The sequence below is a fragment of the Corapipo altera genome, unplaced genomic scaffold (assembly GCF_003945725.1).
Source record: "Corapipo altera isolate COAL_440 unplaced genomic scaffold, ASM394572v1 22b, whole genome shotgun sequence".
In the NCBI taxonomy this organism is placed as follows: Eukaryota; Metazoa; Chordata; class Aves; order Passeriformes; family Pipridae; genus Corapipo; species Corapipo altera.
Genome location: NW_020884876.1, coordinates 7,500,730 through 7,528,133, shown reverse-complemented (window position 1 = coordinate 7,528,133; position 27,404 = coordinate 7,500,730). Strand labels below are relative to the sequence as shown.

General features: G+C 35.9%; 1 protein-coding gene across 3 annotated transcripts; it reads right to left on the bottom strand.

Moving 5' to 3' along the window:
• Positions 1-2,096: 2,096 nt before the first annotated feature.
• On the bottom strand, positions 2,097-26,873 carry PDLIM3 (PDZ and LIM domain 3). 3 transcript variants are annotated; one of them, XM_027635881.1, is made up of 8 exons: positions 26,633-26,871; positions 20,897-21,048; positions 19,231-19,315; positions 12,379-12,446; positions 8,815-9,078; positions 6,052-6,179; positions 4,845-4,956; positions 2,097-4,028 (listed from the first exon to the last, which is right to left on the bottom strand). In XM_027635881.1, exons 1-8 carry the CDS (start codon positions 26,723-26,725, stop codon positions 3,839-3,841), a joined length of 1,092 nt encoding a protein of 363 aa, XP_027491682.1. In that variant the 5' UTR covers positions 26,726-26,871; the 3' UTR covers positions 2,097-3,838. The 3 variants fall into 3 exon arrangements, with proteins under 3 accessions (XP_027491682.1, XP_027491684.1, XP_027491683.1); XM_027635883.1 differs by lacking the exons at positions 8,815-9,078; positions 12,379-12,446 and adding an exon at positions 12,888-13,075 and having other exon boundaries at positions 26,633-26,873; XM_027635882.1 differs by lacking the exon at positions 8,815-9,078 and having other exon boundaries at positions 26,633-26,870.
• Between the last annotated feature and the right edge of the window lie 531 nt (positions 26,874-27,404).

The window sequence follows — 27,404 nt, the reverse complement described above, 5'->3', positions numbered from 1 at the left end:
TGCCACTGACCATAAACTGAAGACTTGTATGCATTTTATTTCAAAACTTCATGCATTAAAAAAAAAAAAGGAATAATCTGTGGAAATTTCAAAAGAAGCTATCTGAATAGCTTTCTTGGATGACAGAAGTTAAAAAAAGAAACAGAAACAGGCAAATCTGCAGAGTACGTTGCCTTTACAGATAAAATTTGCTGGATACAGGCCAACACGTGTTTTATTTCCCACCATTTTATTTATAAATGTATGAATGCACTAGGTAAATAATGGTCTTGTACTTGTGTAAAAGCTCCCTAAAATGGAGTTTAAATCAAGTGCATGTGTTTTACAAGCAAGTCAGATCTGCACAGCTGCACAGTTGTTCCCTTTGATATGGTTTATAGAAATTTGAACCAGAAGTCTTGATCAAACAACTCTGAACACTGAAACCTCTGAAACTGGTTCGAATTCTGAGACTGGATAAGCAATTGGTAATTTAATTTCTGTTAAGAAACCTTTACTCTATAACACTTGCAAGCAATGCTTCAAGCTTTGTGTGCTTTAGAAGGCATCGTGATGCAGTAGGAGGAGATCAGTTGGTACTGAGGACCTGACATCTTTGTTTGTACATGTTTCAGGGATGGTCTGTTCAGTTCTATTTTGATTCTATGGATTGAGTTCCCATTACTGGTTGATATGCATTAGCAGTGCTCCCAGAAAACAAATTCTGGTAGAATTTCATCCTAAAGGAAACCACTTTGTGCACTCTGAAGTTGTTGTGTGATGTGAACCAAAACACAGTCAGTGGGAATAACACAGAGTTTATTTCAATAGCATACTTCTGAACTGAACAAAAGTGCTAGTCTAATTTTTTAAGTGATGAAATGTGGTTGAAAAAAATGAAAGAAGCTATTTAGTTGGTGGAAACAGTGTAGTTTCTTTTAACTGCTTTAGAGAACTTTTTTAGGATCCAGATCGTTGGCAACACTGAATTACTTGAAAGACCAAAAAACCAAATTTGTCATGTAACAAGTGATACAAAAGTACCATATAAATTAATATGTGTGTTTTCAGAGGCAATTCTCGGCTTTTTCGTGTGGAGTATTACAGTTTCATATAAGTTTTTAGCATCTCCCAGAACAGCCCTGCTGTTTATGCAGCAGTAGCATAACTGAGGAAAGCTTTTCACATCTGTTGATCAATATCTGAAAAGTCGAGATAACAAGCATATGAGGTCACACTTCTTACCTCTCTCTCCATCTAAAAATAAATACCATATTTGCCTTTGACTTGTAATATATATAAGAAAAGTCTAGATGCAGCTGAGAGGCATGGTAGCACTGAGCTGTCGTGATTGAATGGCTGTGTCATTCTGAAGCCAGAGGATAAAGTGGGTTGTTCTTCAGCTGGACACTTTGTTAAGGATTTGTGCCATGAATCTCTGAAATCCTACTGAGATAAAGAATTTGGCCTTGAGCACGTCGTAGAAAGAATTGTATCTTCCTCTCACATTTAAAACTCTATATTCAGTTCTCCCAGACTGAGGTGACTGTAGGATGAGATTTCCTATTTTTCTCCTCTATCAGGATCAAGAATTTCAGAATCTGCATTAACTGAAAATTGTAGTTTCCTTTATGTTACATTGGTGTAAAGGTTTTCTTATAGGTCGGTACTTGCAATTAGATAGGCTTACCTTCTGATTCTATCAAAGTCACATCCAACCTCAAACATCTCGAAATAGCACTACATCATGATGCAATACCACTGAACTTCCCCCAAAGTTTTAGGATCAGGTCACATTCTGTGACTTCCTTGTAACATAACAGTCCTTGTATCTGCATTTCCAAGAGTTTTCCCACATTTGTAACTGGCGTGTTTGGCGTGTTAGAGCAGTTTTAGGTGTTTAGTTTTGAAGGCACGTGGTCTCATTCTGTTTTAGAAAGCCCAGGTAATATACTCAAATGCCTAATACAAAAATTGCCTTTTGTTCTTGCCAGGGTTTTGATAAGTCTGAAGCAAACTGCTCTGTCAGGGTGAAATGCCAAACTTCTGGTATTGTCAAGTCACTTGACACTCACAGTTTCTCATTTTCCATACCATTTGAAAAGAAACACGGAATATTTATCATATGTAATAGATTTATTTTTACCTTTAGTTACATACAAAGACAGAAACATTAAACAAACATTTTAAAACACCAATGACACTTTAAGTTTGTAAAAATAGACATTATGTGCACTCTCACTTCCAAAAGGATTTTCAGATTTATGTCCTTTATTAGTGGGAAAATATTAATACTATACATAGCCTCCATGATACCTGAAGAGCAGAATTATGTTTTGTGCCCAAAAATATTTCAGGAACTAACTTTGGCAAGGGTGCAACACTTTTTTGTCTGCTTATGATATACAAATGTAAATAATAAAGTCAGGGACACACTCATTTTTAAAACTTCTAAACTCTGAAATAATACATTAAGACATTTTGAAAAGTCTTTGAATACATGGACGTTATATTTCAATCTTTGGGACTTGTGAATTTTTAAAATAAATTTTAAGTATGTACAGCTTCTTATTTTGATTTCATATTCTACTTACATTTTAAACTTCTTATATTGTAGAATGGGAAAAGTATATGATGTTATTTTTGTTAGTCTTGTAGACTTGATAAAAAATTTTGTAGATTATTCTACATTAAATTGGGTTCAAAATACCCCAATAAATAATTTCTGACTTGTGTTGGTATTATCTGTAAATGCTAAGGTTTGGTTTGCCAGTTAGGTGTGTTTATGTAGCTGGCAGCTACCTGAAAGCAGTGTAGCCCTTGACAAATTCCAGGAATTGATGACAAAAATGTATTCTTTCAGCCTTTTCTTTCTTTAGGACTTCACTAGTTTTTTTGTAAGAGATCTTTCCTTTGTATATTTTAATTAACAATTGTTTTTAAAGTTGTCCAAGCTTTAATTTTCCAGCAACAAAGATATTATGATGATGTTTCCCCTTTTTTTCTATTATGGAAATTAAAAGATGGAGATGCAAAAATCCAGTATAATTTTCTGCAGAAATATTTTAAAATTTACTTTCAAACTCAATTTGCAGTGAGTTTCTCTTAGAGTGCGGGGGTTTTTTTCCAGAAAACAATGTATGTGTGTTCATACCTCAGAACAATTTTTTACTAAGTTATGTGAAAGATGATGCCATTGCAAATCATTAAGACAACATAGAATTTTTGTTTTGCTTCATACTAACCAGTCTTTATTATACTAGCCATTTTATTATGTGACTTGACATTTATTCTTTATCACAGTTGCTGAATCAGAAAATTAAGGCACTATAACCCCAAATTCAAAGCAAAGTAAGCAAAATCTATCTGGGGTGCACATTAATGCTGGTTGAATAATAGACATGAAGCAGACATGAACAACTGCTTGTTTTGTACTATCCATGTAAAATAGCTGCTTTTTTAATGACCTGTCAAGCCTTTACATTTGCAGACTCTAAGACTTTGATGGTGTTGGTGTTTGCATAGATACTTAATTTATGTTAGAAATAATGTCTCGTTTACAGCATTTATGTGTATGTTGTAGCATTCGTGTTTCATTTTTTGTAGTCCAGGACAGCTGTTTTATTTTATACTTCCTTGACTTACATTGACAACTTCAAAGACAATATCTTAGCAGAATTTTTCTGGTATAATATGCTACTGCTGGCTAATAGTGGCTTCCACCTCCCCCAGAATCCCTCAAGGGAAGGTTTAAAAGCTGCTACTTTGGATTTAGTCAGAAGTCCTGACACTTGTACTGCAGTTCTAAGCTGGAAATGGCTTTTTGTGTGCATGCATATAATTGTGTGTTAGCCTAAGACTAGCATTTTGGGTAAACGGTGACTGTTTCATATCCCTCTGGTGGCCTCATGCGAGCTCGGGCATGAGCTTCACAGTACAGTTGGCCCTCCACAAAGAAGTAACCTTTTTGTTTCAGGTTGAGATTGCAGTCAGAGCACACAAAACATTCTGGGTGCCGGTATTTATCACGTGCCTTCACCACTGTTCCTCTGTATGAAAACAATGAAAAGAAAAAAAAGCAAATTAATTCATATGAATTTTAAAGTGAGAAGAAACTGAAGCTATCTGGTCAAGGGAAGGCATCCCTGCCCATGGCAGGGAGGTTGGAACTAGATGATCTTTAAGGTCCCTTCCAACTCAAACCATTCTATGACTATGATTGTGATACAGTATGACACAAAGAATGTTCTATGTATTTAAGGTTGTTCATCTGATGGTTTTGGAAACTACTATATTATTTAAGTTTGGATGCTGAGTTTGAGTAAGTGACATAAAATGCTGTAGAGCTGATCGCATAGTTCATTAGTGCATTGGAAAATTAGGAGTTTAAAAAACATGTTAGTTTGGTTACAAGACAGAAAGTACACCCTAACCTATCAAAATAGTGACAAAATGAGTTTCAAAACCACATTCCCTTCTTTAGTGATTGTGTTCTCTGAGTTCATAATTATCTGTCTTCTTTGCTGAAGTTAGAACTTTCAGGTAGAAATCTCATATTTTTAAAATAAGTTCACAGAGCTTTCTGGATACTCCCACTGGGTTGGGAGAAGGGTGCTTTGCACTACCAAGAAACTTTTGAGAATTCACAGCGTGAGATAACACAGCACAGAAAACTGCTAGTTAGATTATGTGTGTGTTAATGGTTGACTTGCAAAAGGTCCTGGGAAATCTCAATTAAAACCTTGACAGTACATTTTCAAAACTGAAATAATCTGTATCAAAATTGTTGAAGGTATAGGTTAATAATTAGAGATTTAGAAATTTATTGAGCTAGAGATTTCTAAAACTAAAAAGAAACAACTTACAGAATCCCATTCCCACACTTGTCACACAGTGGCACTTTCTGGACACCAGGCATGGCAGTAGGTGCCTTTGTTACAGGGGCTTTCACACTCCTTGTACCCACAGGGCGCCCATCTGAGAAACAAAACAACCCAGTTATGTATAGGCTGATATAAAAGCATCTGATGCAGTAAGTACTTTTCCTGTAAATATACTACTGGATGTATTTACGGGCTTTCACTTATATCAACAAACAATGCTGTTTCACTATAGAACTTTCGTGGGCCACATTCCACCTCCCTGGAATCAGAAAAAGTGTTGTGTAGCCGTAGCCAAAAAGCAAGTACAAAAGAGATCGTATATGCAGTGCTCTCAGTCTCATGGACATCATGTAATTCTCTGGTAGTAGGTCTTGAATATAGCAGGAGAGGGAGGAGGCTTTACATAGCAACATAACAAAATCAAGACCTGTTGTTAGAAAGTTTCTTATTTATATAAATCACCATACAAAAAATAAGAATGATTAATAGCATGATATGAATACAAAATAATAACAAAATACAAGAGAATGCCAAGCAAAATCCCACAATGATATATATAGACAATTAGACTTATTTATCCCTTCTCTGGTAAATATTGAGACATAAACATTAAAATTTTATATATTTATCTCTTAGGTTAATTATGATTTTATTTTAATCTTTATGCTTATTGTAAATATAACAAACTTGCAGATTTTAGGGATTTTATTTTCAAAATGTCTTCATTTGAAGGAAATATGACTGTAAATTATAGTATCTTCTTCAATTTTTATTTGGAATGAAGACAGAATTGGTTTTAAGGGGATTTTAAGAGTTTGTTTTAATTCCTCTTTTCCTGGATGTGGAAGAGAGCGTTTTCTTTCTTGGTGTCATGCGTATAAGGAGCTTGTCCCAAAAATCCTCTCATATAAAACTTTTTATCATTCAGTTAAAGTCAACTGTACATTAATGATCTTAAAACCTGAGAAAAGATTCTGAAAAAGGTGATTAACACCTCCATTGTATTCACAGAGGAGACTGCTAGCTATACAAGCAAGGAGGCGAAATGACAGGAGACCTGTGTATACAGAATGATTTAGGCTTTCAGCAATGCTTATATCTCTGATCTCTCTTACTTTATTCTTAGATTCCCCCTTCCCACAAACATTTTAAAACTATTTGAACAGGTAAATATGTCATTATTAACCACCTTCCTCGGAGACTAAATTCTGGAGCACCTTAAAGGAGCCAGATTGGCGCGGCTGACTGGGCTCCTCCTGGTTGGCATGGAGCATCTTGTACACGTCAGACTGAGTCACTGAGTTGGGAGATGGGTCACTGTAGCAAAGGGAGGAAGAGCAGATAAAGCAGTTTAACAAATATAATTTTAAAGCAATGATTCTACCAGGCACAGAGTCTGATTCAGGAAACAAACATAAAGACCGTGTTTCAACAACTACTGAAGGACTTTCTTCCTGGTAACATTGATTTATATAGCCTCCCTCTTATCTAAAGGAAAAAAAACAGTGCAATTGTTACAAAAATAAATCTACAAAGTCATGAAAGTATTTCCGTAATTATGGTTCTGGCTCTACTGACATTTGGAAATAGGCCATTTAACTTTAAAATAGTTTCGTTCCTGTAGTCATCTGCTGTATTACCAGGTGCTCTTTGGTAGGGTAGCCAGAAGTTCCCTTTTCACATCACCTGGCCTCAAGAATGTTGTTAAAATCACAGCTTATACCTTTACATAAGATCAGCCAAAACCTAAGCAGACAAATCTTTTGGGAAGATATGACTTCTAAGTTGGCTCGATCACTAGATAATACAGTGATTATTTTGTTAAGAAAATTGTTATTTATTTAACTTATGGAGATGACATAAAAGAGAGAAATAGGTATTGTATAGTAGGAAGCATTGTAAGGTGAATACTGACAAATGGAAGTTCCATTTCTTGATTTAATAAAAATGAGACATGGTTTACTTTAGTAATGACAATTTTATGCTGAAAAGATAAAGTAATTTATTGTCCAAACAATAGTTGGTGGTTAAATCTCAAATGACCTGCAAGATGAAGATTTTACTAAGAATACTTCATGTGATTTTAAACTGTGCTGAATGTCTTGAATTGTTCATGATAAATGACATCCTAAGTAGTTGAGAGAAAAGGTAGATGACTATATGCACTGGCAGGAATTAGACTGAATGTGCGGCATCTGTAAATTTCAAACTAATACGGGGGCTAATTAGGAAGGTCCAAATTTACTTTGATGAAGTCTATTATCTTACTGCTACACACACAAATGTCTGGTTTAAATTTTCTTTTGCAACTGGCCTTCCACTGTCAAATCTTAGGTAAGTTGCTACTGGAACTAAGCAACTAATTCCACAAAGAATTAGACTGAGTTTTGCTTTAAATAGTTTATTTGTTTACCAGGGTAGCATCCAAGCTGCCAAATGGCCCAGTAAGAGCAGCAGCAGTTGGGTAGTGACCCCCCTGTTGCTTATGTGAATTGTTTGCATCTTCATCCATCAGTAGATTTCTTTGAGTTGTCTTTAAACTGTTGAAGAAACTACAATTTTCTTTTCTTGCCAGATGCTTTTAATGAATAAAAGTAGTTTCGTTTTTACAATTCTTGGCAATGGTTAATTAAACTCTTGAATTGTCTCCTCTTAACTAAAATATTTCTAAACATCAAACAAGTGATAATGCAATTACATACAGAAGGCAAACAAAAAAACCCCGAACACAAATGTGTGAGATTACATTTCTAAATGCGTACATAGTGAAAACCAATCCCACAACAAAAGAGACATTTCAAAAGTGTAGAGAGTCAGTTCTCAAACTGTCAATGTCACAGGCAGTGTGAAATCTGGTTACTTTGGGTTTAATCCATTATTTCAGAATAAAAAAGCAGCAAATTTTTCTTTTATTGTTCTCTAATTGTTCTGATTGAGGATAAATATTCAGGCACTAGAGTAACTTCACTCTGCAAAGACTTCATGAAAACTATAGTTTTATTTTCATCAGATAGGGTGAACTTAAATACTTCTATATAAATATGGCTTTTTTGGTTAGTAGCAGCCAAATTCTTCGAGGTGTGAAAGAAGGCTCATTGGTGCCAATGATAATTGCTTATTTAAAATATTAGTAACTAGCTTTAGTTTACACCATACATATTATGAATTATTAACTTAAGTACCGTTGTAAAACAGAAAAATTATTTACTATTATGCAAAAGTAAAGATAAAGCAATGTGACTGGTGAATGATCCCTTGGAAAAAAATGAATAGTGCCTTAAACCTTGTATTGTATAATCATAATTGTTATCCATATACATAAGGTTCCTACCTGACTTTTAGTCATGCAATGCATAAAATTCGTAAGTCGGACATGGATTAGTAGGCCTACAGTAAATTCTGTCTCTTTTTGTGCGAGAGCTAGTTGTACTGAATGAGTTGTCCTGAATGAGAATTAAATATCTGGATCAGTATAAACATCTACAAGATGTCCTAATCTTCCTAACCTGAAATTAAACAGTTGAAATAAATTTTATTTAATTATATTTTATTACTTATTAATAAGAGAAAATTGTTAAATTGTTATCAGATAAGTAATTATAATAGTAATAAATAGTTTTGATTTTTTGAGGGAATCGAAATCTTGATTTGGAGTGGTCAGCCAGCTAATAGTCCAGGTAGTATAATCTGTTTTTATTTATTAGCCACAATTCGAAGATTATTACCTATGAAATATTTATTTGTAAATCCTGAAGGAGTCCTCTAATACTTTGGGTTAGAAAATAGAAATTACTAATATTTTAATGAAAATATTGTATGTTTTTAAATAACTTAGTTTCTCTCTAACCCTTTCACCCTTTTTCATAGAAAGAGTGATATTATTAAACCTTGTGATTTTTGGCATATTTTAAATTTGTATATTCATAAATATGAAAGATACTACTCTAATTACCTTATGACAGGTGTTTCCCCCAGAGCTGTAGAAACTTGGCCTTGCAGTGTTTCCAGGATATTGTCATCTGAGTACAACTGCATAGGTGTGTTAAACTGAGCATGTACAATCTTGACACCAGGAAGCTCCATTTCCAAGGGAATGTTAGGGGCCATCTTAGACACTGCTTTCAGCTCTGTGGGGCAGATAGAGCTAACCGTGCTAATTGAAGAGGGGGTACTGCGTCCACTGCCACAGTCCATCCCTGAAGGAGTGCTGCATCCACTGTGTTAATAGGCACATTACAGAAGAGTGTGCAGTGTGCATTGGATTATAGAGAATAAAGACAAAAGTACAGAAATACAGTGATGTTAACAGGCCTGAAAAGCATAAATGGAAGAGACACAGAAAAGCAAAAGTATAGAAAGTAGAGAAAAGCAAAAGTACGCGTAGTCATTGAAAAGAGTTTTCCTGCAAAAATTATCAATGCCAGTTATAAAGCAGTCCTTGAAATTCTGGCATGCATATGTTCTTTAAAGATAGTAAAAATCCATTGATAGATTGAATAATTCAGAACGTAATATCACTTTACATTTGTAATGCTAGGTTTTATTGAGAATTAATTAAGCCTCCCTAAAATGCTTTGTTTTAGGTGAGTAATTCTTAACATCTATAAAACGGTAGCATACAAAGGTTGTGTGAGTTGTCCATGCAGTGATAGAATAAACACCTGCAGCACTGAAATCCCAGGCATATCATTTCAGTTCTATACCTCACAACTATCTCATTCCACAGCTGAAAAGAGTACTATAAATTAGTGTAAAATAATGGGTGTGACATTTTCTAGATTTCCTTGAATTCTACAATAAGATATTTATTAATATTTTTAAATTACTTTAACAATTAAAAAAAAAGATTAAACAATTTAACAATTAAAAAAAGAAGAAGAGATACTAAAGCATCCAGGCTTACTTTTGCTTTTCTAAATTACAGTGTTTCCAGTAAAATGTAAAGTGGTCCTTCACAAGAACAATGGGTATGTATTCAGAGAATTAATTTTTCCTACTTTCGAAGTAGACTTTTTTAAAATTTATATATAAAAAATGAGATGTACATTTTTAGAAATATTAATTTCGCTTGACATTACTGAAGTGAAGTTACTGTGCAATTCAACATACCTTGAAAAATATTAGCAAAAAAAATTAGCAAAAAAAATTAGGCCTGAAGTCTTTCTGAGTGTCGCTGTTTTATACAGTTCAGTCTTCTCTCCATAGTACCTCAGAGGCTTTGTTTGTTACGGGGTATTTCTTTGCTGTTGCTATGTAACAGCACATAACAAAGGCTTTTACACAGTCATTGGTTATAATTTCTGTGATATTCAGAACTGTGAGACAGTAAATGCTTCAAATACATCCTCCAACCTTCCTGTCAGAGTTGTGGTTAGTTTTTCCAAGCTGATGATTCTGTGTAAACCTGGAAGAATGCTCTATTTCCCAGTTTGATAGTACAGTACTCTTGCTCAGTAGCTTCTCTTGGGTGGAGAAGACAAACCAAAATTCTGCCTTTGATTCAGAGGGCAATTTGTGCAGGGCCACTTTCTTAAAATTTTAAAGGGAAATACACACTTTACTATCAAAGACAAGTAAAAAAATAGTTTATTCTAGAAATGGTAGGCAAGCCTTAAAGCAAACTGTGCATCATCACCTAGCATGAGCCAGCCAAAAAATCCACACAGGGCAACATACGAATTTACAGTATTTTCTTTTAGAAGAATTAGGACCACCTTTAGATTCTGCAGTAGGGTAAGTTTTGTCAGTGCTGATAGTGTTAATAAATGGAAAGCAGTGGGGAAAGACTAGAAAAACCACAACTCTTGCTATGAGCAGCCAAAGTAATGTTAAACTACAATAAATTATAGGTAAATAATAAATAAAATATAGTTATGTATTAAATGTAATCTCCAGTTAGTTTTGCCAGAATAAAGTCCAAAATTTTGGCCAATGTCCAACCCATTAGTTCAAACCCCAGTCCACAATCAGGTTTTTTTTTAATCAAAGTCCTATTTAGCCTCAGCTATCTGTCCTAAAAGCATAGTTACAGTCAAGGTAGTGGCTTTTTGCTGTGTTTAGCATTGGGTATGTATTGAGCCAAACTGATGAAATAGTAGCACCCAAACATTGTGACAACAAGGTTTCATAGATGTAACACCCTGTGTCAGAGATTCTGCAGTTTGCAAGTGCAGACCTCTCCAGTGCTGACAGACCTTGCCCAACTGCAGTTCTGAAACCTATTGCGTCGCTATCAGGGTAGTTTTTGCAGGGTAGTTTTTTATTTTCCTCATCTGACATGCTGGAAAATGTCTGTTTACTTCAGTATTTTCATGGAAAACAGTGTGTAATTGAGGTTTCTGAATTAAGAGATTAGGCTCTTGATACATTCATTTGAATTTTCATAAATCCAGTAGGCACATGTAAAACCTTTTGGGACCTAGTGGTCCCAAAGTCTGTTTTGGTACAGTCTGTAAGCGCTACCTACAGTGAGAAGCCATGGATGTTTGCTAAGGACTGTTTTGTCCTTGGGAACCTTTTCTCCACTGTGGTGGTGTTCTACATTGATAGTTCTTGTTAGCAGGATGGGACCATCTCCTACAGTCAGGTGACTGAAAAATTTAAGACATCTCTCAAAACTGATGATCAATATGAGATTGCCCTTTGTACACTGGAATCATTTGTCATCCTGTTCTTCTGGTGTAGTTTGTCAGACTTAAATTAGTGTAATTAAAATGCGGGCATTATAATTTTTCAGAATTAAAGGTAGAACACTAATTCCACTAGTAAAAACTGCTACTGCTAGCAAGGATAAAGGGTCATATTGCAATATATTGCAGCCCTCATGCCCTTATGAGCTTCCTTGTGTTTTTAGCCACACAGTTTGAATTGGCTTTTCCTCCTCTGTATTTAATAACGTAAATAATAGTGGGAAATTTCATTGCCACTTATGACAGAGGATTATTAAATCAAAATGATGGATGTAAATGTGTAAGATTTTCTGCATTGGAGTTTTACATGTCTGTGACATCAGTTTTCCTGTTTTAGCTCAGCATTAGATTGTTTTCTGGAAAGAGATCTGCTGAAATGCAAACTTAAAATCTCTGAATGGCCTAGATTATAATCTGTATAAGTAGCTATCTTTTATTTAGCAAGCTAACAAATTATATGTATTTGCATTTGGACAGAAAAAGTTCACAGTGCCAAAGATCTGTAAATATACAATATCTGGTGGTATGCTGTAAACTGAATCAGGTTCATGGATACATTTACTTCAGACTCTTATCAGTATAACTGAGATGGAAGTGTAGACCAGCTTTCTTTTGGAAATAGAAATTTGAATGCTAAGCCTGAGCTCTATGAGTCAACCATTTCATTTTTTTTGTCTGTTTGTTTTTAGTTCTGGTATTAGCTTATCTAGTACTATAAATAAATTCAAATGTATCCATATGCTTTATTAATGTCAAGGTGAGTATCTATCCATTAAAAAAAAATAACACCATGCATCAAATCCAGCACAGCACTCAAAGTTTATAACCTGCTTCGGCCTGAGATTATGAAAGGTTTGGGCCGAATATTATGCTTGTGTTCGAAGTAGTTCATATCCTGTAAGGAAAAAAGGGTTAAAATAACTTTCTTTGGCCTACAAATGCCTATTTCTAGTTAAAATGAAGCTAAAAACATTTTAAAATTTTAACCATGAAATAGCCATGTTTAGTTTGTTCATTCCTGGTGCTCAAAATGCAAACGCTATAGTGTTCAGGAACATTCAGAGTAAAGTGCAGTTACAAGAGAGAAGGTCAGGGGGTAGTGTTGCAGCCCAACGTAGAGTCCAAATGCTAGCTACCTGCAAACACTGCTACTAGAGCTGAATGGATAGTTCTCTGTGTTGGAAAAAGTTGTTTTACTGATCACCATTTTTTAAATTAATGAATAAACTCCTGATTCCCAGAAAAAACAGCAAGAGCTGGACTTTTAAATTGAAAATGGAACAGATAATGAAATACCACAAATGACCACGTATTATAAGTAAATATTAGTACTCACTTTTGTGATGAGTTAGGAATGAGACCCCTCAGTTGTCCATGAAGCGCGTCTTGAATATTGCCAGATGAATAGAGCCCAATTGGAGAATTATAGGAGGAGCTCACTACCTGTCTTTTGTCATCAATATTTGCTGCTGCAACAAAAGGCTGGGCCCTTCTGTTGTGAGCTGTACCAATAGGCTTGAATTCCTGTACATGATAGGCAGACAAAATACACAGAGCTACAATGCACACCAAAGCTAGTAATGAGTAAAACTGACAACACCAGTATTGTTAATCTGCATTTTTTACTTTTGCAACTCTGTGATTTTTTAACTGGTGCAAGCATCCTATATTTTTCCATGAATTTTGTATATTCTACTTAAGCTATACGCGTTATTTTCCTGCCTCCGGGCAAACAGAAGGCTTAGAAAAAATGGGAGGAATGAATATTATAGTGACTTTTCGTATTGTTCTTGAGATTTTTCACTGTTTACATTCTTTCAGAAACATTTCATGGATAGTTAGCTTGACTGCTTTGCTTTAGTGCTAATCTCTAGATTCTGCATTTTCATCACATACTGATAGAGGGATTCCCAAAAGTATGACTTTAATTTAAGTGTCTTACCTAGAAAACACATGATTTTAAACAACTTCTTTTAACAGAAATAGTCTTGAATGTAGCTCAGACTGAGAATGTTTTTCTGAACATATTTAATCTTTGAAGCATACTTGTGCATCAAAAATTGTGATGCTGGTATAATTTAAACATAATGTGAAATCATCATAAATAAGTAAAACCCAGAAATGGATAAATTTGAAATCCTTCTTCCTATGTTTGTTTATTTCTGGAGTATTATTTTATTTTTAATTGTTGGCCAGGATAATTTTCTTCGGTTGTGGAATCCATAAGGGATAAGATCTGGAAGTAAAATCTCTGATGACCTTTCAGATACTTAAAATCTTCTTCTGTAGTGGTTGGCCAGGAATGATAAAGGCTACTGACTGTGTGAAAATTCACTTATTTGTATTGTGCATATTTAGTACAGTCTCTTTTGAGTCCCTTTCGGCTCAGGTCCACCCCTAAGCCTCAGAAGTAGACTTCAAAAAAATTAGCCTTGTCATCTGAGAGGTTATTTTTGTACTACCCTAGTGGGTGAAGAACATTAGCTGCTGCAGCCTATCCAGCTGCTGTGGCCCTGATGTCCTGCAGCACTCTTTGGAAACAGTGCTGTGAGAGCACTTGAACTTCCATCCATATGGAATAAAAAGCTTTTGTTACTAACAAATAGGTGTCTACAACCTGAATTGATATTTTCTGGACCTTACAATGTTAAGATAGCACGGGTCATTAATACTTCAATTTCCATTGAAATCTCTGCTGGTTCTCTGGTTTTGAGTGTAACTGTTGTACAGAAGTTTCAGAAATAGATTTAGGATCAGAATAAGGAAAAGTCATGGATATATAGAATGTGCAACCAGAAGATGCAAACAGTAAAAAGCAGTTTTATTAAATGAAAATGTTTAGCAGCATTGCACTATAAGAGGCTACTGAAAGCAGCAATCAGATAAATGACCACAAAGATTTTACTTGCAATTCCTTCTTTCTGTCTGATAGAACTGAGTTGCAGTTAACAAAATGTATTAGTAAATGGAAATAATCTAATAGTGTTTAGGATCATGGCTACTTAATGAAAGATATTAATGTCAAAGTACTTAAAATTGATTTAAATCCGTATATGATTCAAAATGAACAAAACCAACTGAGAACATTGTAATTTCATCCCCCTTTTTCATTTCCTATTGAGAAATGAATAGAAGATGAGGTACTGTAATAGCATATTAACAATGTAACAGTTGTGAAACAAGTATTTGCAGTTAGTCAGACTTACATACTGTTTTCTTTATAGCTCATCTAATCACATAAAAGGTCAGTGACAGAACATACAGCAGCAAAAATAGTCCAGCTCTTGTGTTTACTATTTCTCATCGAATCTGCAAAAAGTCCTCTTTTAGTTCAAAAGCTAAATGAGAACTGAAAGTTGTTGAAATTCCTAATCAGGAATGTTTGAGATTTACAGTACTTAATTTCTTAAATTTTTTTCCAACTGACTGATGTCCTTTTTGCAGGGTTAGCTACAGTTTTGCATTGATATAGGTATCAGGAATAGAATTAATGTAGCTCCCAAAGTCTGTAGAAAGGCATCCAACACAGACCATATGATGGCATTCGTTGGGGTAATTGCTGTGACAGAACAAAAATGTGTACATTTTGGAGGTATCATGTGGCTAAACCCTTGATCTTTTAAATGCTGTTAAAAAGAGGGGGTAGGTCCTCAAAACTAGCTAGGACAATTATATTGTTTCAAAAGTTGATTTTCAGTGGTAATAGACTATAAAGTTACTTTTTAGAAGGGTGGCTTGTGTTTTTCTTAGATTTTTATCTATGTGCATCGTGTGTCTCACAGGAATGTATAATATCCTTCAGGGCCAAAAGTCTAGTCTCACTGAATAAAATGTTCAAAGGCAAAGATAGATGCAAATGAGAAAAGCTCAAATAAAAACAATTCAAGATATTGTGGTAATGAATATAAAATAATTTTCAATCAGGTTAAAGGGATTATAACATAAAACATTTACAGGTCATCATTATTTTACATTGACAATATAGCAGAAAGGATTTTAAAAATAATTTTATAATTTGCCATTTGTGAAAGATTATCTTTCTAATTATATTCATTGAGAACTGCATGTACTAAGTCACTTTTATACAGAATACAATGTGATTGTATTAGTAATTCATCAAGTGGTCTGTTATTTCTTATTATTTATCCATCACACTATAGGTTGCTCCAGACTAACAAAGTTAATGTGGCTGGTTTTTATGTGGGAATGTGTAGCTTTCAAGAGTCACTTTTATCAGCCACTTATTGCTGTAAGTTGGAATTGTTGCCTCAGTTTCCTCTTCCAAGGGTTTAAAAATAGTGAGAGCTTTCATTGGGCTCTGACAATTGCCTCTGTCAGTCTCCAAATGACTCTTGGGAGATGTTCAGCGTGATACAGAAGTTTGCTACTGTATAAAGGTTCCTTGTTCCATAGCTGTAAGTAGGAACGATTTTTAGTTGTCTATCAGTTTTCACAAAACCGTCTCCAAGCATCTGTAGAAAAATTTTCATCCACTGAAGATACAGTAAGTGTTCTTTGGCCAAATAGTTGCCCAAATTATGAAAAATTTAAAATAGGTTTTACACTCATTTTAACTATCTTTTATTAGCCTACAAACAGAAACTAGATACTTATTAAGAATATTGGTTAAGTCTTCATCTGCTTTTGCTATTTAGTTGGCTTATATTGCATTTTAAATGACTGACATCTCTTAACTTTCTTGGTGAATTTTAAAAAGTCTATCTGGCAAGAGTTAAAAAATCTAATTACATTTATAAGATCTATGACCTTTTGAGCAATTTTAATTTTTATAGAAATGGAGGAAATGTAATTCAGTGGTTTTCCATTTCTGCACATCAGTCACAGAATCACAGAATCAACTAGGTTGGAAAAGACCTCTGATCCAACCTATGATCTAACACCACCTTGTCAACTAGACCATGGTACTAAGTGCCACATCCAGTCTTTTCCTAAACACCTCCAGGGATGGTGACTTCACCACCTCCCTGGGCAGCTCATTCCAATGCCCAATCACTCTTTCTGTGAAGAACTTCTTCCTGATGACCAACATAAATCTCCCTCAGCACAACTTAAGACTGTGCCCTCTTGCCCTATTGCTGGTTGTCTGGGAAAAGAGACTGACCCCCAACCGCCTACAGCCTCCTTACAGGTAGTTGTAGAGAGTGATGAGGTCTCCCCTGAACCTCCTACACTCCAGGCTAAACAATCCCAGCTCCCTCAGCTGCTCCTCATAGGACTTGTGCTCCAGGCCCTTCACTTGTTGCTCTTTCTGGACATGCTCCAGCACCTCAACATCCTTTCTAAACTGAAGGGCCCAGAACTGGACGCAATACTCAACGTGTGGCTTCACTAGTGCTGAATACAGAGGCATAATCACTGTGGTCCTGTTGGCCACACTGTTCCTGATACAGGCCAGGATGCCATTGGCCTTCTTGGCCACCTAGGCACACTGCTGGCTCATGTTCAGCTTTCTGTTCATTAGAACCCCCAGGTCCCTCTCTGTCTGGCTGCTCTCCAGCCACTCTGTCCCCAGCCTGTAGCGCTGCAGGGGGTTGTCGTGGCCAAAGTGCAGGACCCAGCACTTGGCCTTGTTGAACATCATCCCATTGGATTCAGCCCATATATCCAGCCTGTCCAGGTCCCTCTGTAGAGCCCTCCTACCCTCCAGCAGATAGACACTCTCTCCAACTTGGTGTCATCTGCAAATTTGCTAATGTAAGACTCGATCCCCTCATCCGGATCCTCAGTGAAGATATTAAACAGGACTGGGCCCAACACTGATCCCTGGGGGACACCACGAGTGACCGGCTGCCAACTGGATGCAGCACCATTCACCACCACTCTCTGAGCCTGGTCTGGTCTTCCAGCCAGTTCTTAACCCAGCAGAGAGTGCCCCTCTCCAAGCCATGGGCTGCAGCTTTTCCAGGAGTATGTTATGGAGAAGGTGTCAAAGGCTTTACTCTTACATGACCTAGACAGCACAGGTTGTGCAAATATTTGTCATCTGGAATTAAAGAAACTTTGTACTGTTTTCCTTACTGATATACGGTGCTGCTGGGACTCCTGTTGTGACAAAATATGTGATAAAATTTAATTTAAAATTACAGCAATTGTAGAACAAAAGGCTATATTTATTTTTTTTCCACAGGGAGGTCAGACTGATGGATGCTCCTGGATGGAAGAATTTAATCTAAAATGGAAATCATCCCAGGAATGGTATAGCATATTTGCTTGCAAGCATTTCTACTTGTCTGGTGTGTACTATTTATTAAATATACTCAGTGCTCCTGATTTTTCTAGGAAGGAAAGAGAGATATACTAAAATGAAAAGGCTGGGTTTAATCTAGGAGAAACAGTTTTTCTAATTGCCAAATGGAAACTGCTTTTCAATAGTCTGCCAAGTAGCACTCAGTGAAATCTTGTGATCTATTTTAAAGTAACTGTCCTTTTTAGGAATGCAGCTTTCATGCAGAGGGATTACTCTTCTGTCATACATGCCTGCATGGTTTTCTCTATAGTTTTTTTAGTGAATTTGTTCCATTGCTATTCATTTAATGTGTATCCTACTATTCCACAAAAATACGTATTTAAAATAGTTTTATTTCTTCATTATAGTATCTCCTGCTGCTGAAGAGGCTATGTTATTTCTGAATAAGTTTGCTGTATCACGTAATACAAGTTTTTAGATTGGAAAGAAGAGAGAGAAATGAAACACTGAAATGCCATGTTTGGAAGTGTCTCTGGGAAAACTTTGGATTGGTGGGAGTACTTATTGCACAGGATTAATTGACATGGAGTCTGCACTTACATTTTCTAGGATAACACAGAATAAATACTTTGAATACATAGTTGCTTTGAACCTGGAGTTTTAGGATCAGTGGAATGCTCTTCCCTCCCCCCTCTTGGGAGAACACCAGATGTTCGTGTATGTTAAAAAGGAATGACAAATAAATAAAGGACTAGGTGTAGGCAGTAGCTAGCTAATTAGCTATGAATGGTACAGAGACTGACTCATAGTAGCTCTTCTTTTTAAGCTTGAAGAGAGCTTGAAGAGAGAGTCAATTGAGTGGATTTGCTTTGGTCATATACAAGGATCAAGACTTTGCTGGTCAGAAGTGGTGAATTTGCTTGTACAAGACCTGTGCATGGATCTTGTACAGATTCATAAACTTCAGTTCTGTGGTGTAGTATGAAAATGTATGGAAATAAAGAGATCCAGCATTAATGGATCTCTCTATTTAACCATTATATCAAATTGAATTATGTGGTCTGATGAGTTTATCGCTTAAGTACTTGGCATTTATTCCTGATTGAAGCATTTCCTCAAATGATGAAGAATATCTAAAAGAGTTAAAGCAACTTAAACTGTATCAGAATAAAAGAACATATGTCATTTCCATAATAGAATGATGGTGATAAGTACAGTCTTAAAGAAATATGATAATGTATTGTAGATTGTTAATGTTTTGTTTCAGTTATAGCTGAAAAATCAAAAACATTCTGTCAGATAAAGTGGTGTTCATATATGTCATATTCATGGTGGTCCGTATTAGCTTAAACTGATAATGGATTTTTATTATTTATTATTTATTATTTATTATTTTAATGACCACAAGGGAGATAATTTATAATGTAAAAAGGGAAATGGAAATGGTTAGGTAACTTTTCACAATTCATACCTGTGGTTCAGCTTCCAAATTTATCTTGAAGGGATGTGCTCTGCCATCTTCTGAAACTTGTGGGGACCATAATTTAGTTCCTGCCCTAGAAAGAGAGAAATACCGAATTTAAATATTTTGAATTCCTATAGGGTTGTATATGTCCCTATGAAATATAATGCAGCTTGGAAATATGCAGGTTTTTCTATGCTTTTTTTAATGTTTTGACATAAAAAACCTTTGATGATATGTAATCAATATATATAAAGAGTATTTATTTTTTAAAAAATTATGTATGCTATGAACAATGGGAAGCAAATTGTTAATAGTTTCCAAATGCAAAAGGAAAGGGAAAATACTGCCTTTCTGACCTGGGCTGACCAAACTTCTTAAAGTTTTACTTTTTTAATGGTTGATAGAATGAATGTTGGGTCCTCAGAATATTTTACACAAGTGAGTGAATATGATAGCAATAATCCTAAACCAGGAACTTCAGGGTTTTTTTTTTGTGATAACAATATCCATGCAAAGCCTGCTTTTAAATGTAGAAGTGCAATCTAAGTATGCAAAGTATGTGCAAATGTAAATCAAAGTGGCACAGAAGATTCTTTCAGTCATGTAGGCAGGGATAACAAACACAAAAATACCAGTTACAATTCTGTTTTCATTGACAAAGTGAAATATGGCAACTAATTTTACAGTAGCATAATAGTAATGTTAAATACTAATCTAGTACTGTTTGTAATATATACACTTATCACATCTTGAAAATGACTTCCCAAGATAATTGTTAAATGGCATATATCAGTCTGTAACAGAACCTAGAATTAGCTGTGGGAGCTTTTAACCATGGTGTGTGCTCTAGTAATTAGACAATGATCCTTTCAAAAACAACTCCACCTTCTGTATTTGGAAACAAATATTGTGCTCAGCTGTAATAAAGAGCTGTGCTTCCTTGAAGGCCTCAGGTCAATCAGGGCCGTCCTAATTTTAGGGAGAGCTGAAAGAGTGTGCTAAATGATTCTGATTAAAGGCTGAGCAAACTCAGCTGGAGATGTGAAGTTGCAGGTTGTTTCTCTTCCTGGCTCTAGCTGAGAGAAATGAACACAAAAGTTTCTGGACTCCTGCAGTTTAGGTAGGAGAGTGTTTCTTAGTTTTGTTTTGAATGTTGATTTGAGAATCCTGTATCTGGGTTAATATGTAGTGACCAAAAGGATTTGCTTTAAACTTGCTCTTTTGTCACCCTTTACGAATGCCTGACGTGATGTTTTCCCTAACTGGGAGGATATAATAGCAGCTTTGTCTGTGCTTGGGAGCAGGAGGCAATGATAAGCACCTGTGGCTGAGGAAGTGTTGGAGTAGGGTGGTCACTGAACAAGTGACAGCTAGATGAGGATTTTATTATTTCCCCAAAACATGAGGAACTGCTTGCTTACTGATGGTAAACATAGGATTTATGGAGTCAGCAGAGTCATGTGGCAAGTAACCTGAGAGAAACAACTTTTTTTGTACCTATGAAGATGAGTTCTGGGGAGCCTTGTGGGGTGAGTCTGGTTGCTTGTAATTTTAAAGATATCATGAAATTCTTCAAACTATTTTAAATAGTTACACCATATAATAATTGTAATGTATAATCAGTTGGTTGAGTAGTATATTCTTTCAGAAATAAGCAGACATGTACACATACCTCTCTATTTTCAAACAAAGCTGATGTGTAGCTGCTTTAATTCTCTCCTGGGCATCATTATGTGTCATGTTCTCTGTGCCTAGACCATCAATAGCTATAATAACATCACCAGGGCACAGGTTGGCGGCTGAAGCCTTGCTTCCAGGTGTAATCTGAAAAGACCAAAATGTAACTGCTTAATCACCAGGCATGCCTGAAAAATGATAGAGAAAACAAACTTCACCATGCTTCCCTATTTTCTGTTGGATGGGGAAGGCAGGGAGCGGGCCTGTAAACAACTATATGATTGCCTACAAAGACAGTAAATTCTTAATTTTACCAGACCCTCTCTAGTTCTTTTGAAAGATCATCAAATAATTTCCATCTAATTTGAAGTTATGATAAATAAAACATTTATCTTTACACTTCTGCATAAGTTTCCACTCTGACTTCTGTAGTTACTGTAACTCGTCTTTGAATCTTCTTTCTTAACTGCCATATATAATTTGCTTGGAAAAAAAAGTTGTATTTTCCCCTTAACGCCACTAGCAGAAGAAAAGAGCCATTAAGAAATTGTGTTACTTAATGTTCATGGGTATGATGTGCCATTGGACTGAATAATATAGAAAGCAGTGTTTAAGGACAAGTACAGCAGTTCATGGTTTCTGTTAGCCTGGCCTTTCACGTTGTATTGCCAAATAATCAGAAATATGCTAATAATATTAAAATAATGTTTTTCTCTTTATTCATGTCTAATTCAGTCCATGAACTCCTTAAAGTGCTTATCTTTAAGTCCCATTACATTTAAGTAACAGTGTCCCTGATCCTCCAAGGTGATCCATGTGGTGCAATTCATATCTCATGTAAATGTACCACCATTTGTAGAAATAGCCCTAAGCTTATCTTTCTATGCTTGCCTTTTTTTTTTTTAATCTACTTGATAATCTTCTACATGACTGTTAAAATAGTTGAAATGCAACATAATTTTGCTTTAAAATAACTCTTGTAGAGAGGCTATGACCTTAGACATTACTGAAGCTTGTTCTAGAGTTGCAGGTTTCTATATGCAAAAGGTGACTTCTCATACCACCACAACACTTACACATACCACGTACACAACAGGTCTTAGGTCACTGAGTGGGATTTAGGTCCCTTAGTTGTGTATTGCCATTTTAGGTGACTTTTGATTACCTAGACAACAACATGAAATCGATGGATGTAGCACATAACTCTTCTGAAATAGCAGAACAAAGGGGACAGACTGATTCATCCAAAGTAACATTAGTTGCTTATTTGTAAGTAAATGAATCCCAATGTGAAGGACAAAAATGTCAACACAGTGTGACTTACAAGAGCAGTTCTTTTATCTGTAACACATATTAAGTAAAAAAGCTATTGGAGAGAATTTTTCTCACTGTAGGTTCTGCTACAGCAAAAGCAAGTGTTATCTCAATTATTAAAAGTGATTAAGGAGGACTGGAAAACATGCTATGGAGACATTCTGTAGTTCTGGTGTTTCACAGTTTTCCAGGAAACGAGGAGATTAAGCTGCCCAGTGTAGCTCCAGCATTTTCTGAACCCCAGCTTTGGAGAAACTGGCAGACTTGTCTCTGAAGGTGACAGTACTATCAACATAAAAGCCAAGTAGAAACATTCTTTTTGATGAGAGTTTGCTTTGTGGGCTCTTTTTCTGCATTCCAGCAGGTAAACTTATTTTTGACGTCACTGTAACAAACTGCAATGCATATGTTATTATCAAGTCAGGCAGACTTTCCAAATGGGTATTTGTGGCCAGCTGGAGGCTTTTCCACCCTCACCCTTCAAAAGAACGGACTAATGTATTGTGGGCTTAACAAAGTGTTAAGGTGCCTGAATAATCTGTTTGAGTATGGATCAAGGAAGTTGCTTATAAATTCTAAGTCTGAAATCTCCAAAATTGTCTGTTTCTCAAGCTTCAACAGCTGTAAGTGTAAATGAACGGCATCAAGACCCCTTACATCACTGTAATAAGGCAGGGGATTTAGAAGAATGATCATGCTTCTCCCTTCCACTGGGAATTGTTCCTGACTTTGCTTGGCATGTTGTGAAAATGTCTGCAATGACAAACTGCAGCAGAATTCCTAGTGTTCCAATGTGACTTTTGATGCTCTAATACCCAAAATGGGCAAACCCAGCTGTTCTTGGTTCCCTCTCAAGGGTAAGGTAACTTGTATAACCCTTATATAGGTTACTCAGTAGATTATGCTTTTTACATGTCACAACAAATCATCTGCTGTATCTGTGACATGCTGCAGCAATGTACCGAGATAATGATCCTGCCTTATAAAGCAGTATATCTGTAGCAGCTGTGCTGCTAGTAGGACCTAACCTACTCTGTGTTGATGGTAAATCCCCTGGATTTTATAAGTTGTCACTAGCTGCATATATACCATTTATATGTTTGAATGGGATTACCAGTTGGTGGGAGCAAGGAGGAAAAGGGCCAGGAGTCTGTATTTCCTATTATTTGGCTGAATTGTGTCTCTTGGGCCTTAACACCTTGATGGGGGTGCTGAGCATTATGTGCCCAAGCCTGCTTGGGTGCAGAGCTACCTGCCCTCATATGATCTTTTCCCTTATCTGATCTTCCTGGGTTTGGCAGAAAGAGCCAGCGTTCTGCTGCTAGAATGGAGCAGGAGGAATATGGCTGGGTGTCACTCAATATGTTGAGGGGGGGGAATCTTGACTGTTGCTCGTAGGGAAGCGGGACTGACAAAAGTACAGTGGCCTACATTTTATAGAAAGAGACCATGTTATTCATTGCAAGATTCCACCATATCATGGGTATAATATTGATATTGTGGGTACTCCAATAACGTAAGTGTTGTTGTTTCTTAAGGGCTTATTAGTTACATATTAAGCGTGTATTGTGAACACTTAGAATTGTGTTATGACTAGTGTTTGTTTCTTGCTCACCTGGGCAGGTGAGGTAGATTCTACTGTTGCTTTGGGAAAATTTTTGTCTTGCTCTTCAGGACATGCCTGTATGGCATGCCTGTTACTCTTGTATCTTAGGTAGCTTGGATTTGGATACGTATAAGGATATGTGTTGATCATTCAGATGTTGTCACAGACCATTTAACCACATATGGGTCAATGTCTCCTATGAAACTGAAGACAACCTCTCTGCATCTGATAATAGACTTGCAAAACTTATCGTGTTACAGCATCATAAATTTTCAGGCTTTGTGTTTTCTGAAGAGAGCTATGAATGTCTGCAGAGTGAATAAATATAAAATTGAGTTAATATGAATACTAGCATTGTGATTGGTAAAGGTCTATATTAAAATAGAACTTAAATCTAGAGTTGATAATATTTCACCATTCCCTCCAAATTTTAAAAGTGTCAGTTGTTCTTGCAATGCTTTATTCAATAGAACTTAAATTCTAGAATTGCATTCCTCTAAATGTTTAATCCAAAATGTTACATTATTCTGGTTAGAATAAACCAAAACTGTTCAGTTTGATTAAGCTAAGGTTTTGATCAGTTTCAATAATGCAATTTCTTTGCATCTGTGCAAAGTTCCAAGTATTTCAATAAATGTTTCCACTATTCGTAGTTCATTTGTTGTTTCTGACCATAATAGAATTTAAATATGTCTATTATAGTCCCCTCTTGTTCTTTCTCTTTCCGAGTGATCATGGTCTGTGGTTTTTGCATTTGCTTGAAACAGTCAAAACAGCAGAACAATTTGCAGATGAGCTATTGAGGTGACATCTGTTCTTTAGACAGGTGGATAGTCTCTTATGTTGTCTGTCTCTCTCGACAAGTCCTGCTAAAAGCTTTCCTTGTTGAACAAGGACTATAGCCAACCAAACATAACACCTGTCCAATTATTTTATTCAAAATGTATTTGAAAATAATTTCTATTTATTGTTTAATGGCAAATATTTTTAATTTTTTTTCTTGTCAGGACAGTTAAGCCAAATGTGAACAGGTTGCTGGTGATACCTTTTACAAAAAGAACACTTATGAGCCAAGAAGCAAGACTTATGAATCTTATGAAATGTTCTCTATTTCTTAAGGGGTATTGTATGAATACTTATTTAGGTACTCTTTTAAATGTATGCTGTGGGAACAAAAATATTAACTTGAAACAATTCTGCCATTAATATACTTGAATTTGAGCTAAGTAAACTTAACCATGTCAGTTTTTTCCTCTACATAATTTCACTGTTCTACTTGAAATGTGATTTTGAACATTTCTGTAGTATGCCAGAAATCAATGGCTTTTGTCTTGTAAGGCATTTGGTAGGTATGAGTCAACTGCAAAGTAATTTATTCCTTAGAAAGTGACATTTATAGTAACATCCTTTGTTATTGCAGTTTTAAACTTCATTGTACTTAATCTAAACACAAAGAAAATACAAACCAGACACAGCTAAAATATTTTTCATTGGAGATAATGGAAACTATTTTTCTTTTAGAGGACCATAAAAGGCAATGAAGGCCTCAAAACATTCAGAGATTTTTTTTTTTATTTATCAATGTTTTAATCTCATTTTTCTCCAAAGGCTTTGCTATGTCCTATGAATATTTTTCATGTAACTACATTCAGTCAAATATAATAGCATTCTGATTTACTTTTTTTATGCTTTAACTTAATTTAATCGTTTATTCCAGATTTATAAATTTTTACTAGTTAATGTGTGAGAAGTGGATCCTTAAACTTTCTACAGACTATTGTTTGGAAGCATTTTTACTGCAAGGCATCACCAGTAGTATCCATCCATCTTCAAGGTTCTTGACACTTGCTCAATACCAGGCATAGTGTATATAGTGAGTCATAGTGCAGGGATTTATTTAAAAAAAAAAAAAAAGGCAATTTGGATGCTCGTGGAACACATACTTGGTGTGTCTAAGGTCCTGAAAAGCAGCAAAATATAGGGAGAACTAATTCTGGTCTGATGTGCACTAAACACAATTTTCAAAATTATCAAAATATGTATCCTGTCTTTTGAGTAGATCCATGTCTGTAGATGTAGGGCAGCTGACAGTGTGTTGTATGCTACATTCATTGAGTAATTGGTTTCTTAAATTTGAGATATTAGTTAATATATTGAAATCCATGAAAAAAATGAAGGCTCAGATTCTTGCTCTTAACTGGGGGGGGAGTGAGAGAGGTAGGTAAACTTTCGTTTTCTAACTATGACAGAAAACACCAAATAACTACCTCTTTCATATTCAGGACTGGACAACTTTCTCATAATTCACTGATTTAATGTTTATGGAAGTGAAAACCTTCACATATGTAAAAACAGGTGCTATTGCCTTTGCTGGCAATAATCAGAACTTGATTTAATTAGATAAGAGTCAGATTAATTTGCAAAGCACAAACTTCCAGACATGAGGAGCTGCTGCCAAGCAGTCTTCACCTCCAGTGATCTGAAAGGCTAGTCGTGAAAAGGATAAAAGTGAGGTCTTGTCTTTACACAGCTTTGAATGCCTGGGAAATCATGCCAACCTTTTTCTGCTGCCAAGGCACTTGAATTTAATTTTTGAGGCATAAATAGAAGTGCAGTTAAAGTATCTTAGGTGAATTACAGAAGCCTGTCGCACAAAACTTGTAAAAACTGTTAGCATTTCAGCTGGCTCTCTTCAGAATTAGCAGCCACTCGTTAATCTACTCACAGTTTTGTCTGAACTCCAGGAAAGGGCAAAAATCTACAGCAACTATTAAATGGAATTAATAGAAAGGAAATGGAAAGAGTACATACCCTGGTTATGATTAAAGGTTGATTAAAATCTATTCCTCCGGAGAGCCTGAATCCCCAGGGTGACGGTCCTTGGAGAATAACGTTTTGTGGCATTGTGGACAGTTTTTTCTTGGCTACTCTTCTTTTTTCCTTAGGTCTGTGTGAGGAGCTGAGCTGTAGGAGGAAGGTTGCTGTCAGCAGAGCACCTGCGTACGGGGCAGCCGACCTTTTATACTTCTTAAGAAGTTTTACTCATTCCAAAGCTGTGGGCACTGCACTTTATCCCTTCGGATGACGTCAGCCAGTCCCTCTGCTTCTCCACCCACAGAGGGGAGTATCACACTCAGACAAATACAGTTTGAGTGCTGGAAAGTTTACAGCAAATACATCAGCTTTATCTGCTGTTTCAACGTCCCCCTCAGCCAGACAATCAGTAAGCTTCAGGATGCAGAGTCTTTCTGGTTTCTTAAAGCTACCCTGTTGCTCATTTGATATCATGCTGATTACGTTGCTGGTGCTTGATTCAGCCATGCAATGCAGTGCTTTGACTTTGTACGTGACTCTGTTTCATGTAAACAGAAATTCTGATAAGGAAATTTCCCTTTCAAAGTCTTGTTTTACATCTTCTTTGTAATATAGTAGTTTGTTGCACTAAAAAGTCCTTCCAGCCCTCCAGCTGCATTTTTTTAGATAGTCACTTGAGACCATGGCATGCACCAGTTCTAATGCCTTGAAAAATCTGGACTGATGTCATACATATTTCTCATACTGAGGAAGAGAAACGCAGTATTAG

Excerpts from the sequence above, each read along its gene's own strand:
- PDLIM3 (XM_027635881.1), bottom strand. The coding sequence starts at position 26,725 with ATGCCACAAAACGTTATTCTCCAAGGACCGTCACCCTGGGGATTCAGG. Across the intron at positions 6,180-8,814 it reads GGGGAAACACCTGTCATAAG|TGACCCATCTCCCAACTCAG; the intron begins GTAATTAGAGTA and ends CCTTTGCTACAG. Across the intron at positions 4,957-6,051 it reads GAATTTAGTCTCCGAGGAAG|ATGGGCGCCCTGTGGGTACA; the intron begins GTGGTTAATAAT and ends TTTGTTTCTCAG.